The sequence below is a fragment of the Crocuta crocuta genome, unplaced genomic scaffold (assembly GCF_008692635.1).
Source record: "Crocuta crocuta isolate KB4526 unplaced genomic scaffold, BGI_CrCroc_1.0 scaffold153, whole genome shotgun sequence".
Classification (NCBI taxonomy): Eukaryota; Metazoa; Chordata; class Mammalia; order Carnivora; family Hyaenidae; genus Crocuta; species Crocuta crocuta.
Genome location: NW_027529525.1, coordinates 1,828,718 through 1,842,129, shown reverse-complemented (window position 1 = coordinate 1,842,129; position 13,412 = coordinate 1,828,718). Strand labels below are relative to the sequence as shown.

At 35.4% G+C, this 13,412-nt stretch overlaps 1 protein-coding gene across 7 annotated transcripts in view; it reads left to right on the top strand.

Moving 5' to 3' along the window:
• The window catches only part of TANK (TRAF family member associated NFKB activator), a 94,740-nt gene that overhangs the window by 48,964 nt on the left and 32,364 nt on the right, over positions 1–13,412 (top strand). For all 7 annotated transcript variants that reach the window (XM_077760997.1, XM_077760999.1, XM_077760996.1 and 4 more), the window contains 2 exons: positions 11,456–11,564; positions 12,588–12,706. In XM_077760997.1, the coding sequence (XP_077617123.1) occupies positions 11,456–11,564; positions 12,588–12,706 (228 nt within the window). The remainder of the gene's footprint in view (positions 1–11,455; positions 11,565–12,587; positions 12,707–13,412) is intronic.

Sequence of the window (13,412 nt, the reverse complement as noted above, 5' to 3'; positions counted from 1 at the left end):
TAATGACAAAGTTATTCATCAAGAAGATATAGTAATTATACATGCACTAATCATCAGAGCTTCAAAACCTATGCTACAAACATTGACAGTATTAAAAGAAGAAATGATAGTTCTACAGCAGCCATCTGTAGAGACTTTAGTACCTTATTTTCAGCACTTTCAGTAATGGGTAGAACAACCAGTTTAGAGGATTAATAACGAAAATGAAGTCTTGAACAACATTGTAGGCCAGTTGGAACTTACAGACATATACAGAATACTGTACTCAACAACAGTAGAATTCCTATTTTTCTCAGTTCATATGGAACAGTATCCAGGATAGCCCATATGTTGGGCCATTAAAAAAAGACTCAATAAATATTAAAAGACTGGAATCATAGAAAGCATCTTTTCTAATCGCAATAGAATGAAACTAGAAGTCAACAACAGATGCAAAACTAAAAATATGTAGAAATTAAATAGCAGAGGGCACCTGGGTGGCTCAGTTGGTTAAGCGTCCGACTTCGGCTCAGGTCACGATCTCACGGTTCGTGGGTTCGAGCCCTGCATCTGGCTCTGTGCTGACAGCTAGCTCAGAGCCTGGCGCCTGCTTTCAGATTCTGTGTCTCCCTCTCTCTCCGACCCTCCCCTGTTCATGCTGTCTCTCTCTCTCTCTCTCTCTCAGAAATAAATAAAACATTAAAAAATTAAAAAAAAATTAAATAGCATAGTCTTAAACAGCTACAAGGGAAATTAGAAAATATCTCGAGACCAATGAAGATGAAAACACAACGTACCAAAATTTGGGGATGCAGTGAAAGCTTTGCCAAGAGGGAGATTTTTAACTTTAAATACTTAGGTTATTGATTTGAGATCTTTTTTTTTTAAATATAAGTATTTAAAGTTAAAAATCTCCCTTTACACCATGGTAAACTAGACAAGGAAGCACAAACTAAATCGAAGGTTAGTAGAAAGAAGGAAATAATAGAGATTAATAGTAAATAAAAAGCTTCCAGCAAAGAATGCCTAATACCCAGTGGCTTCATGGTGAATTCAAAGAGGAATTAACACCAGTCCTTCTCATATTCTTTCAAAAACTGAACAGGATGGAACATTTCCTAATGCATTTTATGAAGCCAGCATTACCCTCATACCAGCACCATACACAGACACTGCAAGAAGCCTGCAGACTAATATTTTTTATTAATATCGATGCAAAAATCCTCAACAAAATACTAGGAAACCAATTTCAACAGCATATTAAAAGGATTATACACCTGATCAAGGGAAATTTATTCTTGCGATGTAAGAAAAAGTGCAGCATACAAAATCAGTCAGCATAGTACATCACTTTAACAGAATGAAAGTGGGTTACCACATGACCATTTCAGTTTATGCAATAGAAGAGTTGACAAAATTCGACCCCTTTTATGATAAAAACACTCAATAAACCAGGAATAGAAAGAAATAATTTCAATATAAGAAAGGTCATTTATGAAAATGCCACAACCAATGTAATACTCCACAGTAAAACACTGATGGCGTCTAAGATCAGGAGTAAGACAATGCCCACTTTTGCCACTTTTCTTCAACATAGTACTGTTTCCAGCACTACCCAGAACAATTAGGCAAGAAAATAATATATAAATTGGAAAGGAGGAAGTAAAATGATTTGTTTGCAGACAACTTAATCTTATATGTAGAAAACTCTAAAGATTCCACAAAAAAACCTGTAAAAACTAATAAATTCAGCAGAATTGTAGGATACAAAATCACCACACAAAATTTAGTAGCATTTCTATACATTAAACAATGTGAATGTTAATGTATAACATTAAACAATGTGAAAAGGAAATTAAGAAAGTTCCATTTGTAATATCATGAAAATAAATAATATACTTAGGAAGAAACTTAACCAAGCAGGTGACAGACTTATACACTGAAAATTACAAAACATTACTGGAAAAAATAAACAAGACATCAACATATGTTGGAAAATTCCGTGTTCATGGATTGGATTTGCCTTTTACCAAAAGAGGAACTACATGCAAGAGCTAATACTATAAAACTGTTAGAAGAAATCATGGGGGGGGGGAGTTTCATAACCTTGGATTTGGCAGTGATTTCTTGAATATAACGCCAAAAGACTAAGCAACAAAAGAAAAATTAGATAACTTAGACTTCATCAAAATTATAACTTTTGTGCATCAAAGGATACTATCAGCAGAGTGAAAAGGCAAACTGAAGAAGGTGAGAGAACAGGGGCAGTTGGGTAGCTAAGTCAGTTAAGCATCCAACTTCAGCTCCAGTCACGATCTCGCAGTTCATGGGTTCGAGCTCTGCATCAGGCTCTGTGCTGACAGCTCAGAGCCTGAAGCATGCTTTAGATTCTGTGTCTCCCTCTCTCTCTGCCCTCCCCCAACTAGTGCTTGTTCTCTCTCTCTCAAAAACAAACAAACAAACATTAAAAAATAAAGTATTGGGGTGCCTGGGTGACCCAGTCAGTTAAGCATCCTACTTCAGCTCAGGTCATGATCTCGCAATTTGTGAGTTTGAGCCCCGCGTACGACTCTGCTGACAGTTCAGAGCCTGGAGTCTGTTTCTGATTCTGTGTCTTTCTCTCTGCCCCTCCCCTGCTCACATTTTGTCTCTCTTTCTCTCTCAAAAATAAATAAAACATTTTTAAATATTAAAAAAAAAGTATTTGCAAATTGTATATCTGATAAGGAATTGCTATCTAGAATATATAACAAACTTCTACAGCTCAACAACAATAGCAACAACACAATCTGAATAAAAAATAAGCAAGGGTGTGAATAGACATTCTCCAAAGAAATTATAAAATGACCTATAAGCACATGAAGTGATCCTCAACATCATTAGCCATTAGGGAACTGCAAATCAAAACCACAGTGAGATACAACTTCATACCCAACTTCATACAAAGATGTGGAGAAGTTAGAATTCTTGTACATTTCTGATGGGAATGCAAAATGGTGTAACCACGATGGGAAATGTATGGTATTTCCTCAAAAAAATAAACGTAGGATTACCATATGACTTAGCACTTCTGGATATGTACCCCAAAGAATTGAAAGCAGGGACTCAAAGAGATATTTGTACATCTATGTTCATAGCAATCTTTGTAAGTCAGAAGGTGGAAGCAACCCAAAAGTCCATGGATGGATGAATGGATAAACAAAATGCAGTGTGTACATACAGTGGAATTTATTCAGCCTTTAAAAAGAAGGAAATTCTGACACATAGTACAACATGAGTGAACCTTGAAGATATTATGCAAAGTGAAATAAACCAGTCACAAAATGACATACGTATGACTCTGCTTATATGAGATACCTAGAGTAGTCAGATCATAGAGACAGAAAGCAGTAGGGTAAGTTTCTATAGGCTGAGGAAAGGGAATGGGGAATTAGTGCTTAAGAGAGAGTTTCAGTTGAGGAAGATGAATAGTTTGTGGTGATGATTACACAACATTGTGAGTATACTTAATGCCATAGAACTATAAACTGAAGAATAGTTAAAACGGCAAGTTGTGTGTATATATATTACCACAACTTTTAAAAACCTGTTGCAAAAAAAGAAAAGAATTGGTGTAGCCTAGATTCTTTTACTAGCTATGTCTTTTTGCTGTTCATCTGTACAAACTCAACAGCCTTTCACCGCTTAGTTGTCCATACTCCAAGCCAGTTCTTCTCATAGTGTTTCTGTGAAGAAATAAAATGTAAGACTCCTGTCAGGGCCTGGTGGCTCAGTTGGTTGAGTGTCTGACTTTTGATTTCGGCTCAGATCATGATCCCAAGGTTGTAGGATTGAACCCCACCTCGGGCTCCATCCTGAGTGTGGACCCTGATTAAGATTCTTTCTCTCCCTCTCTCTTCTCCCCTGCTTATGTGTGCGTTCTCACTCCTCTCCCTCTCAAAGAATAATAAAATTTTAGGGGTGCCTGGGTGGCTCAGTCAGTTGAGCGTCTGACACCAGCTCAGGTCATGATCTCATAATTTGTGAGTTCAAGCCCCACATCGGGCTCTGTGCTAACAACTGAGAACTTGAAGCCTGCTTCAGATTCTGTGTCTCTGTCTCTCTCTGCCCCTTCCCTGCTCATGCTCTGTCTGTCTTTCTGTCTGTCTGTCTCTCTCTGTCTCTCTCTCTCTCTTCCTCTCTCTCAAAAGTAAATAAACATTTTAAAAAATTAAAAAATAATAATAAAATTGTAACGACTCCTCTTTAAGAAGTTGGTGTGCTACATCCATTTAAGAGCATTCGGTCAAGCAAAGGCATCCAATGTTACAAATTAATGAAGGAAACAAATTCAAATAAGGAGAGGTTAGTGATTTTTAAAGTATTACTGCCTGGAATTACAAAAGCAGCACATGCTCATTGAAAAAATGCAAGTAATTCAAGATATACAGAGTATAAAGTGATTGTCTTTTCCCTTGCTCTCCAGGGGTAAGCACTGTTAGTAATGTGATATACATTCTTCCAGAATCTGTGAATCATCTGTTTATTTACTAGAATGGTGCTGATCTGAAAAAGATCAAAATTTTTCAATAATGTCTTTATCTTCACCATCATTGTCACTAAGATTTATCAAAGCTGTGTTTACCAGAGTGCTTATAGTCATCTAATTTAATTCCTCATTCTGTGACTAGTATCCTACTATTGATCAGCAGGTATATTTACTTTCCCTGGCCCCTTAAGTAGTTTTTTTCTTTTAGTTCTATACCGAATGTTCCATTGTTATACTAAGGCACTCTTGCCACCATGCAATTAAATTGTCTTAGCTTTTTCTTCCAGTATAGCTTTTATTCTAGACCATACTAAAATGTCAGGTAACCCCAGCTAATGCTGAACCAATTGCATCCTCTTCCTCATTCAGTCCTTAAATTTATATTACTTCATGAAACAGAAAGGAAAATTAACATTCCTTGAATGAATATATTTTACAAGTATCACTTACTTTATATGTAAATCCTCCTAGCCCTGCAGAGTAGACATTGTTAGCCCATTTTCAAATGAAGAAACTGAGACTCAGAAATAAGTTAATTTTTTTAGGCAAAGTGGCAGAATTTATACTGAAACTAGGTTTATCTGAATCCAGAAGCCACATTTATTTTACTAGCCTAGCTAAATCACAACCCTTTCCAGGTATTGAAAGTGTTCTTCCCATTACTATGAACAATCTAATTTAGCTTCCTATTTTCTTAGATAAATCCTTACTTTGTGATTTATACATCTCTTATGAAGAGGAGCTGGAGTGTAATGCTTGCTATTAATATTTCATTCATTCTACAATTTATGTGCCACGTACGTAATAAATGCTAGGGATTCCAAGATAAGTAAAACATAGAGCGTGCACTTAAAGGATTCACAGTCTGATACTGCTTATTCTGTTTGTTGCCTTGTGTAAGCATTCGTATGTACCCAACACTAAGAGGTCTTCTGATTTTTCCAAAGTAGAGGGGTGTTTTAATCACAGTAGCCCCTGACATGAGCAACTTTTCTTTTTAATATTTATTTGTTTTTGAGAGAGAGAGAGAGACAGAGCACAAGCAGGGGAAGGGTAGAGGGAGAGGGAGACAGAGAATCTGAGGCAAGCTCCATGGTCTGAGCCATCAACACAGAGCCCAACACGGGGCATGAACCCACAAATTGTGAGATCATGACCTGAGCCAAAGTCGGACACTTAACCGACTGAGCCACCTAGGTGCCCCATATGGGCAACTTTTAATATGCATACAGAATAAGACCAGAAACTATTTTATAGAGCAGTGGTAGAGTTGACTTGGGCCTTGAATTAGTTGCCGTACAGGGTAAACTATTGTTTACCCTGTAAAACTGATTGCAGATCAGTTCTGTTTTTAAAAAGTAAAATACGTATATATGTACACAGATGTTCTGAAAGGGTATATACCAGTGTATCAGTAGTTAACTTCTGAGGAGGAATGTAAGGCATAGTGAAAGGAAAGACTTACTTTTACCTTGTACATATATGGGGTTTTGTGGTGGTGGTGATGGTAGACATTGTGTTATTTTGCATTTTCTCAACAAATGTGCTACGTTTATAAATTTTAACAGCCATTAATTGTTCCAAAATCATTTTTTACTATTTTTTCTCTTTGCAAACTTTGAACAACTAGGGCTCTTAGTTCTTTTGCTTGACAGAATGTTTTTGATTCAATGGAGGTATCATACTGCATTCTCAAAAAGAACCTTCTGAGTCCTGGGTTACAACAAACTAGAACAAAGACTGAGAAAACTAGTTTAAAGCATGGGGAAGTTGTGTGCTAAGTCTGGTGACAAATTGTCCATGTTCAGTGGTAATAGAGCTACATTCTATGGTAACAGATATAATGTAAATACCTTGCTCATTATTAAAAGAAAGCAACTAACATTTGCGAAGAGGTTATTATGTACCAAATAATTTATACATGTCATTTCCTTCAATCCTTCAAGTAAATACCATTTTCATTTTAGAAAGAAACCAAAGCTCAAAAAAGCTAATAAGTAATCAGAAACAAAACACAAGATTGCAAAATAAAAATAGTATGTCATAGTTTACCATTTGGCATGCTGAGATATTGGTGGCAGCACTGTCACTTAATAGTAGATACTTGGATTGATAATCTTGTCTATCAATTGTAGGTCTAGGTAAGACTTGATGCCAGGAGGATAGGGGAGGGCAGGGTTTATAACCTAGTTATAGTAAGAAAATATAGCAGAGGGGCGCCTGGATGGCTTAGTCGGTTAAGCGTCCGACTTTCGCTTAGGTCATGATCTCGCGGTTCGTGGGTTCGAGCCCCGCGTCGGGCTCTGTGCTGACTGCCAACTCAGAGCCTGGAGCCTGTTTCAGTCCGTGCCTTCTTCTCTCTCTGACCCTCCCCTGCTCACGCTGTCTCTCTCTCTCTCTCTCCTAGAAATAAATAAAACATTAAAAAAAAAAAAAGAAAGAAAATATAGCAGAGAATGGTTGGAGAATAGGCTGTATAAATCAGGATCTCTGAGTTGCTAATCCTATACAGTGTATTTTTATTTTTTTAATGCTTTTATTTATTTCTGAGAGAGAGAGAGACAGCGTGAGCAGGGAAGGGTCAGAGAGAGAGGGAGATACAGAATCTGAAACAGGCTCCAGGCTCTGAGCTAGCTGTCAGCACAGAGCCCGACGCAGGGCTTATACCCACAAACCGGGAGATCATGACCCAAGCCAAAGTCGGACACTTAACTGACTGAGCCACCCAGGCACCCCAACTTTTATTTCTTAACTTGAAGTTGACGTTTAGTTTACCCAGAGTTTCAAGATAAAACAATTAGTTTGTGATCAAAGTGCTGTGTTTTGGGACAGTTATTATTATTATTGTCTTCCTTCAAGAACTGTGGTGCTTCTGTATTGAGAGCATTTGTAGTAGCATCCTACAAAGCTTTTGTTCTCTTTGTTAATCTTGGAACAGTCTGAAAGGTTTTCACATTGAGATTCTGGTTTTTTTTTAATCCATTCAATTTAGTATATTCCTATTCTTCTTATACCCAGAGGAAAACAGTGGTATTTTTCAGAATATTAAGATTAGTTCTTAAGGATGAAAAGAGATAATGTTTGACCTTTTGCAAGTATCATCAATGACTTAAGGGTACTTGAACTTCTTTCCCTTATCTAGGAAATAAGTGCTTTGGAAAATATGAATAAATGAGAACTTTCAGGGTCAGCAATAGGGAAAAAATTTATAGAACTCTTTTAATATTTATGAAACCCATGAAAACTTGAGCAGCTGTATATCCAAAATTATAGAGAATATGCTGCCTTAGCTTTAAAGATGAATTGAAATTTTTCCCTGGATAAAGGGACAGTTCTAAGGATAAGCTTTTTGCTTTGTTTATGATAGTCAAGGAAGCCATGTATGGACAACCATTTTTAATAAATTTAAAATGTATACTGTATTTGATCAGCATTGTTCTCAGTTTTTCTTTGGAACACTAAGAAAGAATGCAGAGTGCATTATGGCACACATACCTAAGTACCTGCTTACCTCTTTAGATGCTGGTAGACCACTTGTTTTGCTAGTCTTTGGAATTGGAAGGAGTGTCAAATACACAGAAGCCAGAGTCATCTTGGCCAGATGGTGTTTGATACAGATGGATGGTTAGTTGTCATGCAGATCTCCTAGTTGGTAACTTGTTGCTGCCATCTGACTCAAAGAATCATTCACACACACTGGCTGTCAAAAGCATCTTCTCTTCTGTCTGTTTTAGCTGTCATGTCTGTGCTCTGTACAGACGTGTTGACAAGACATTGCTGTTGTACATTTTCAATGTGGTTGTTAGTGATTTTTCTGTTTTGTGGGATCTTTGATCGGGCTGGAATGTACTTGGTTTGTAATTGTATTGTTTTTTAAAAAATACTGTGACAATGCAACAATTATCTGACCTTTTAAAAGGACTTTTCAGGTTATAAGTTTATTCAGATTTGTTCAGTTAACAAAAGCATTTAGTAAAAAGGAAAAAAAAAACTTCTTGTTTCAGTTTCCAAATATAACAAATAAATTGAATTCTACCGGCTTTTCCCAATTTGATACAATATCTTCTTCTGGACTCTCCTTATAGCCTTATAGTCAAAATTTTTATACTATTTTCTGAATATGTATTCTCTTTTCTTGAATTAGTACCTTTTTTTCTGATGATATAAGCTTCCCTTTTTCCTCCCCCCCAAAAAAAGAAAAAGAAAAGATCTTCAGACATTGTCTATCTTTTACACCCATTTCTCAAACTTAATTTCCTTTAGTCTTATTCACCTACTGACCTGTCTCCCATTTTTCCTGTTTCCCTTATAAAATATAACCAAAGCCTTTTCTCCATTCTTTCAGGTAAGTCCCAAAGTTATTTTTGAAGCCTATTTCTCTGATAATTGACAACTTAAAGTGTATTTATTCAACTAATACTTACTGAGCATCTCAAAATGTACCAGCCACTCTGCTATACTCCAGAGATAGAAGAAGAAAATAGTCTCTGCCCTTGAAGAGGTCATAGTCTAAAGTGAAATCAGATCTCTAGATAATGAGACTAAAATACTACAATTGCTATAAGTATGTGGAAAAAGCATTAAGAGAACAAGGACTGTTATTGCTATTCTTTTCTCCTGCTGTACTTCCAGAATATCAGTTTTTAAGTTACTATAGAATTTGCTTTAGTTTATAAAGTACTCTATTAAGTGGTTTAAGAAATAATTCAAAACTTTAAGTTGAAATAGTTGTTGATTTTTCCCAGCCAGTGACTACATTTTTAGCATTATTCATTTATTATATTTGATATGCAGGTATGTAAAGTATGTTTTTAAGCCAGAGATAAAAGGTGAATATTACCTGGCAGAGCCTTCTGAGTTGGTTCCAAAAGAAAATACAAGTCCTTTGGTTTTCTATGAAGGTGGGAATAAAATATGTGGGAGAAGGAGAATAGGCTGAGGTTTGAATAACTTACACACTTATTCTGGGCCTATCTCTAACTTGCTGAGTTTTTTATACTGGTTACTTAATGTCTGGATAGTAGGATATTTTTACCTATCAAAACATAGTGATAAAAGAATGGGCAGTTATTGGTTAGTGTTTATGAAGAACTTAGAGTTCTTTGGAAAAACTATAAATACACAGAAGTAGATAGTGAGGAAGTAACATCAGTTTGCTGATTCCTCAGCTGGGTAGCTCTGGGTAGCCCCGATAAATTTAGGTATTACAGAATTTGCTGTGGACATTTAAATCCCCCTTTCAGTCAGCTTACCCACTTTTTTTTAGGGGCTTGGGTATAAATTTATGTAGGAAAAACATGTCTTGTACTGAGAGGCATGGCCCTAGACTGGATTTTGGTATTTTAAGGTTTAGTTTGAGACTCATAATCATAGGACATATGAACCATATGGATTCACAAGATACATTCTTCTATTTGCAGTAATAAAATTTGGATTTTTTTTTTAACTTGGATTCTTTATTTCCATTATTTCTTTTTTCAACAAGCATGTACTAAATATTTCCTATATGTAAGTTACTTTGCAGAATTTAATGGGAATATCAGGTCCTATAACACTACCCTCAGGCAACATGCAAAGATAAGGAACCACTTAAATTACTTATCAGCTCTGTCAGTGCTCTTCTTTGAAGTATATTACTTATAATTTTATATTATACCCTTTGGGGAAATGTGGTATTTTGCTTTAATTTCCTAAGATAATGTATTTTGGGAATCTAGGAACAGCTGTGTAATTTATAAAGAACTTTAAGCTTAGTGGTCTCTAAAAAAAATAATTTCACTGATTTTGAACTCTGATAAAAAAAATTCAAAATTAAATACTTAGTATCTACTGAAGGACATTCCAAGATTATTTAGATGCTATTTTATATTCAGAGAATTTACAATTTAGTCATTTGTTGTTACACCAGTAATAAAAATTGATAAAGAATTCTCTGCTATTTGCTGGTAATGTCTTTTAAGACTTTGTACTAATTTAGGGGCACCTGGGTGGCTCAGTCAGGTAAGCATCTGACTTCAGCTCAGGTCATGATCTCATGGTTCGTGGGTTCAAGCCCCGCGTAGGACTCTGTGCTGACAGCCAGCTCAGAGCCTGGAGCCTGTTTGAGATTCTGTATCTCCCTCTCTCTCTGACCCTCCCCTGCTCATGCTGTCTCTCTCTCTCAGAAATAAACAAAACATTTTTTGAAAAAAAGGCTTTGTACTAATTTGTTAATTGTAATGCAGCATTTTCAAATTTGCTTGAAGGTTTGTTAACATCTGTATTCTCTAATGCAAACTGCTGTCTTTTTTCATTGCTTAATTCTCACAGCAATTGCAATAAAATAGCAAGATGAATGGATTAAAAATATAAGGGAAATTATGATATTCAAGATATCCAGTAAGGATTAACCACATATTCCCTTGACTTCTTAAATTTTAATCTGAGAAAATAAGTTTTTGATCAATATAATTTTATAATTCATACTCATTCCTTTAATTTTCAGAGTGTCTTAGTCTAGCTGCTGCCTTTGTCGTTTTATACCCTAAATATAAGTTCAAAACTGGTTTTATTTAAAAGACACGAAATCTTAACATTTTTTAAGTTAGCAGGTATTTTTATACAGTAATATAGAACCCATTTTGTCATTTGTGCTTTTTTTGTTGCTGCCATTAAGGACTGAATTCTAAATTACCATTTTTTTCCTAACTGAAGGACCAAGAGTTGAATTATTAACTGAAATTTCTTTAATTAAAATGGCTTTTTAAATTTTACAGTGTTTTAAGTCAGTGATGTTTATAATGATTATTACTGTATTGTTGAAGCCAGTTTTTAGCTCGCAAATAACATGCTCAATACCTGGGGAATGGCAATAGGTCAGTCCATATCTATATGTAATTCTTAACGGACAGTAGATGTATGTACATGTCTGCCAGTAACTATAAGGCTGACTGACTTTTATATCCGCAGACTGAGAACTATGAGCAGAGAATACGTGAGCAACAGGAACAGCTGTCACTTCAACAAGCTATTATTGACAAGCTGAAATCACAGTTACTGCTTGTGAATTCCAGTCAAGGTATATTCATATTTATTTTTTACGTATTTCTTAAACCTCCTGAAGAACAGAAAGGTGGAAATCAAGTTTCTCTATTTTATTTCTCCATTGTTTCTCAGCAGTTCTGATATTTTAATGATTGTGGTGCAGTTACATATCTATAGTAATGAAATGAATACTTGGCCAGAGGATGGGAAAATGAACATTCACATATACTATATTGTATAACTCTATGTCGATAAAACTTCTTAGAGTGAAATTTGCCAGTAAGCAATGAAAGCTTCCTTAAATGTCTGTGCCTTTTAAACAAAAAATTCAAGTCCTAACCATATGCCATCAGAAAATATTTGTTTAAATGCTCAAAGGTATTTAAATACTCAAAGGTATGTAGGAATGCTTATCACAGTATAACTTCTAATAATGAAAAGTAGATATAATGAAATGTTCAACAGTTAATTACAGTCATTCATATAATGAATAGCTATGTAGCTGAGAAAAGTGATGATAATAGATGTTAACTTACTAACACGAGACATGTTCATTATATATAGAAAAGAACAAACCAGCATAAAAAGATATATATAATCTTATTTTTTGTGTGCAAAAAAAGATTCTTGTGTGAACTTATATGTATTGGAAAAGAAAAATGGTGATAAAATATGAACCAAAATGTTGACAGGAATAATTCACAGGACTTNTATGGAGTAGTTACACAAATAATTATCTTAAACAAGAAATGCATACCTAAAACTATGGCTTACTAAAAGTTTAATTGCTGTTGATGGTAAACCACAAAGAGCTTCTCGTTTTCTATATTCTACATATTTTCATACCACTGATTTGGGGAGTATAGGAGTTTTGTGGGAATGAAAAAAAATCTAAATGGGCAAATTTAAATTGTCAAAGTAATTATCTGAACAATTTCTGAAACTCATAGTTTAAAATTTCTTTAAAATTAGGGTTTCTGATTTGTTTTTATTTTTCCAGCTGATACCAAAAACAGGGATATCCTACTTATATCCAAGAGGTTTTTTTGTCTTGCAGATAACAGTTTTGGCTATGTTCCTCTGCTTGAAGACAGTGAAGCAAGGAAGAATAATTTGATTCTTGATCAGCCACATGATAAAGTAAAATCAGGAATACCAAGAGAAAAAGAATTAAAGGTAGACCGCATTGCTGGCATATTCTCTAAAGAAAATAAGAAATGATGGGGCACCTGGGTAGCTCAGTCTGTTGAGCGTCCGACTTTGGCTCGGGTCATGATCTCGCGGTTTGTCAGTTTGGGCCCCGCGTCGGGCTCTGTACTGACAGCTCAGAGCTGGGACCTGCTTCAGATTCTGTGTTTCCCTCTCTCTCTCTCTGCCTCTCCCCTACTTGCTCGCTCTCTCTCTCTCTCTCTCAATTATAAGCATTGAAAAAAAATTTTTAAGAAAAAAGAAAATAAGAAATTGGGTTCCACTGATTTACTGAATTATTCAGTCAGTATTCTATCGAATTTGGGTGGGCAAGAGCCAGGGAGAACGTGGAGATATTTTTCCTTCCTACCATTGCTTCAAAAACCAACATTCAAATGCTGACACATAACACATCTTCTTTGCTTTGTTCTCCGGAGGTAGATCCACCACTGGAATTCTAAACAGAAATTCTGTATATACACAAACCAGTGAATTACATATTTCAAATAGAAGAACTGTGTCCAGGTAAAATAAAGCCTTATGTTTCATGTTTCCTAGTATTCTTTTTTCTATATACAAAGAAATAAAACATTTAACTAAGCTAGATAGTAAGGCACAGATGATTCTGGATTAGAAAATAACATAATATTTTTTCTTCAATTGCCTGTGCTTAATTTTTTAAAAAATTCACCTA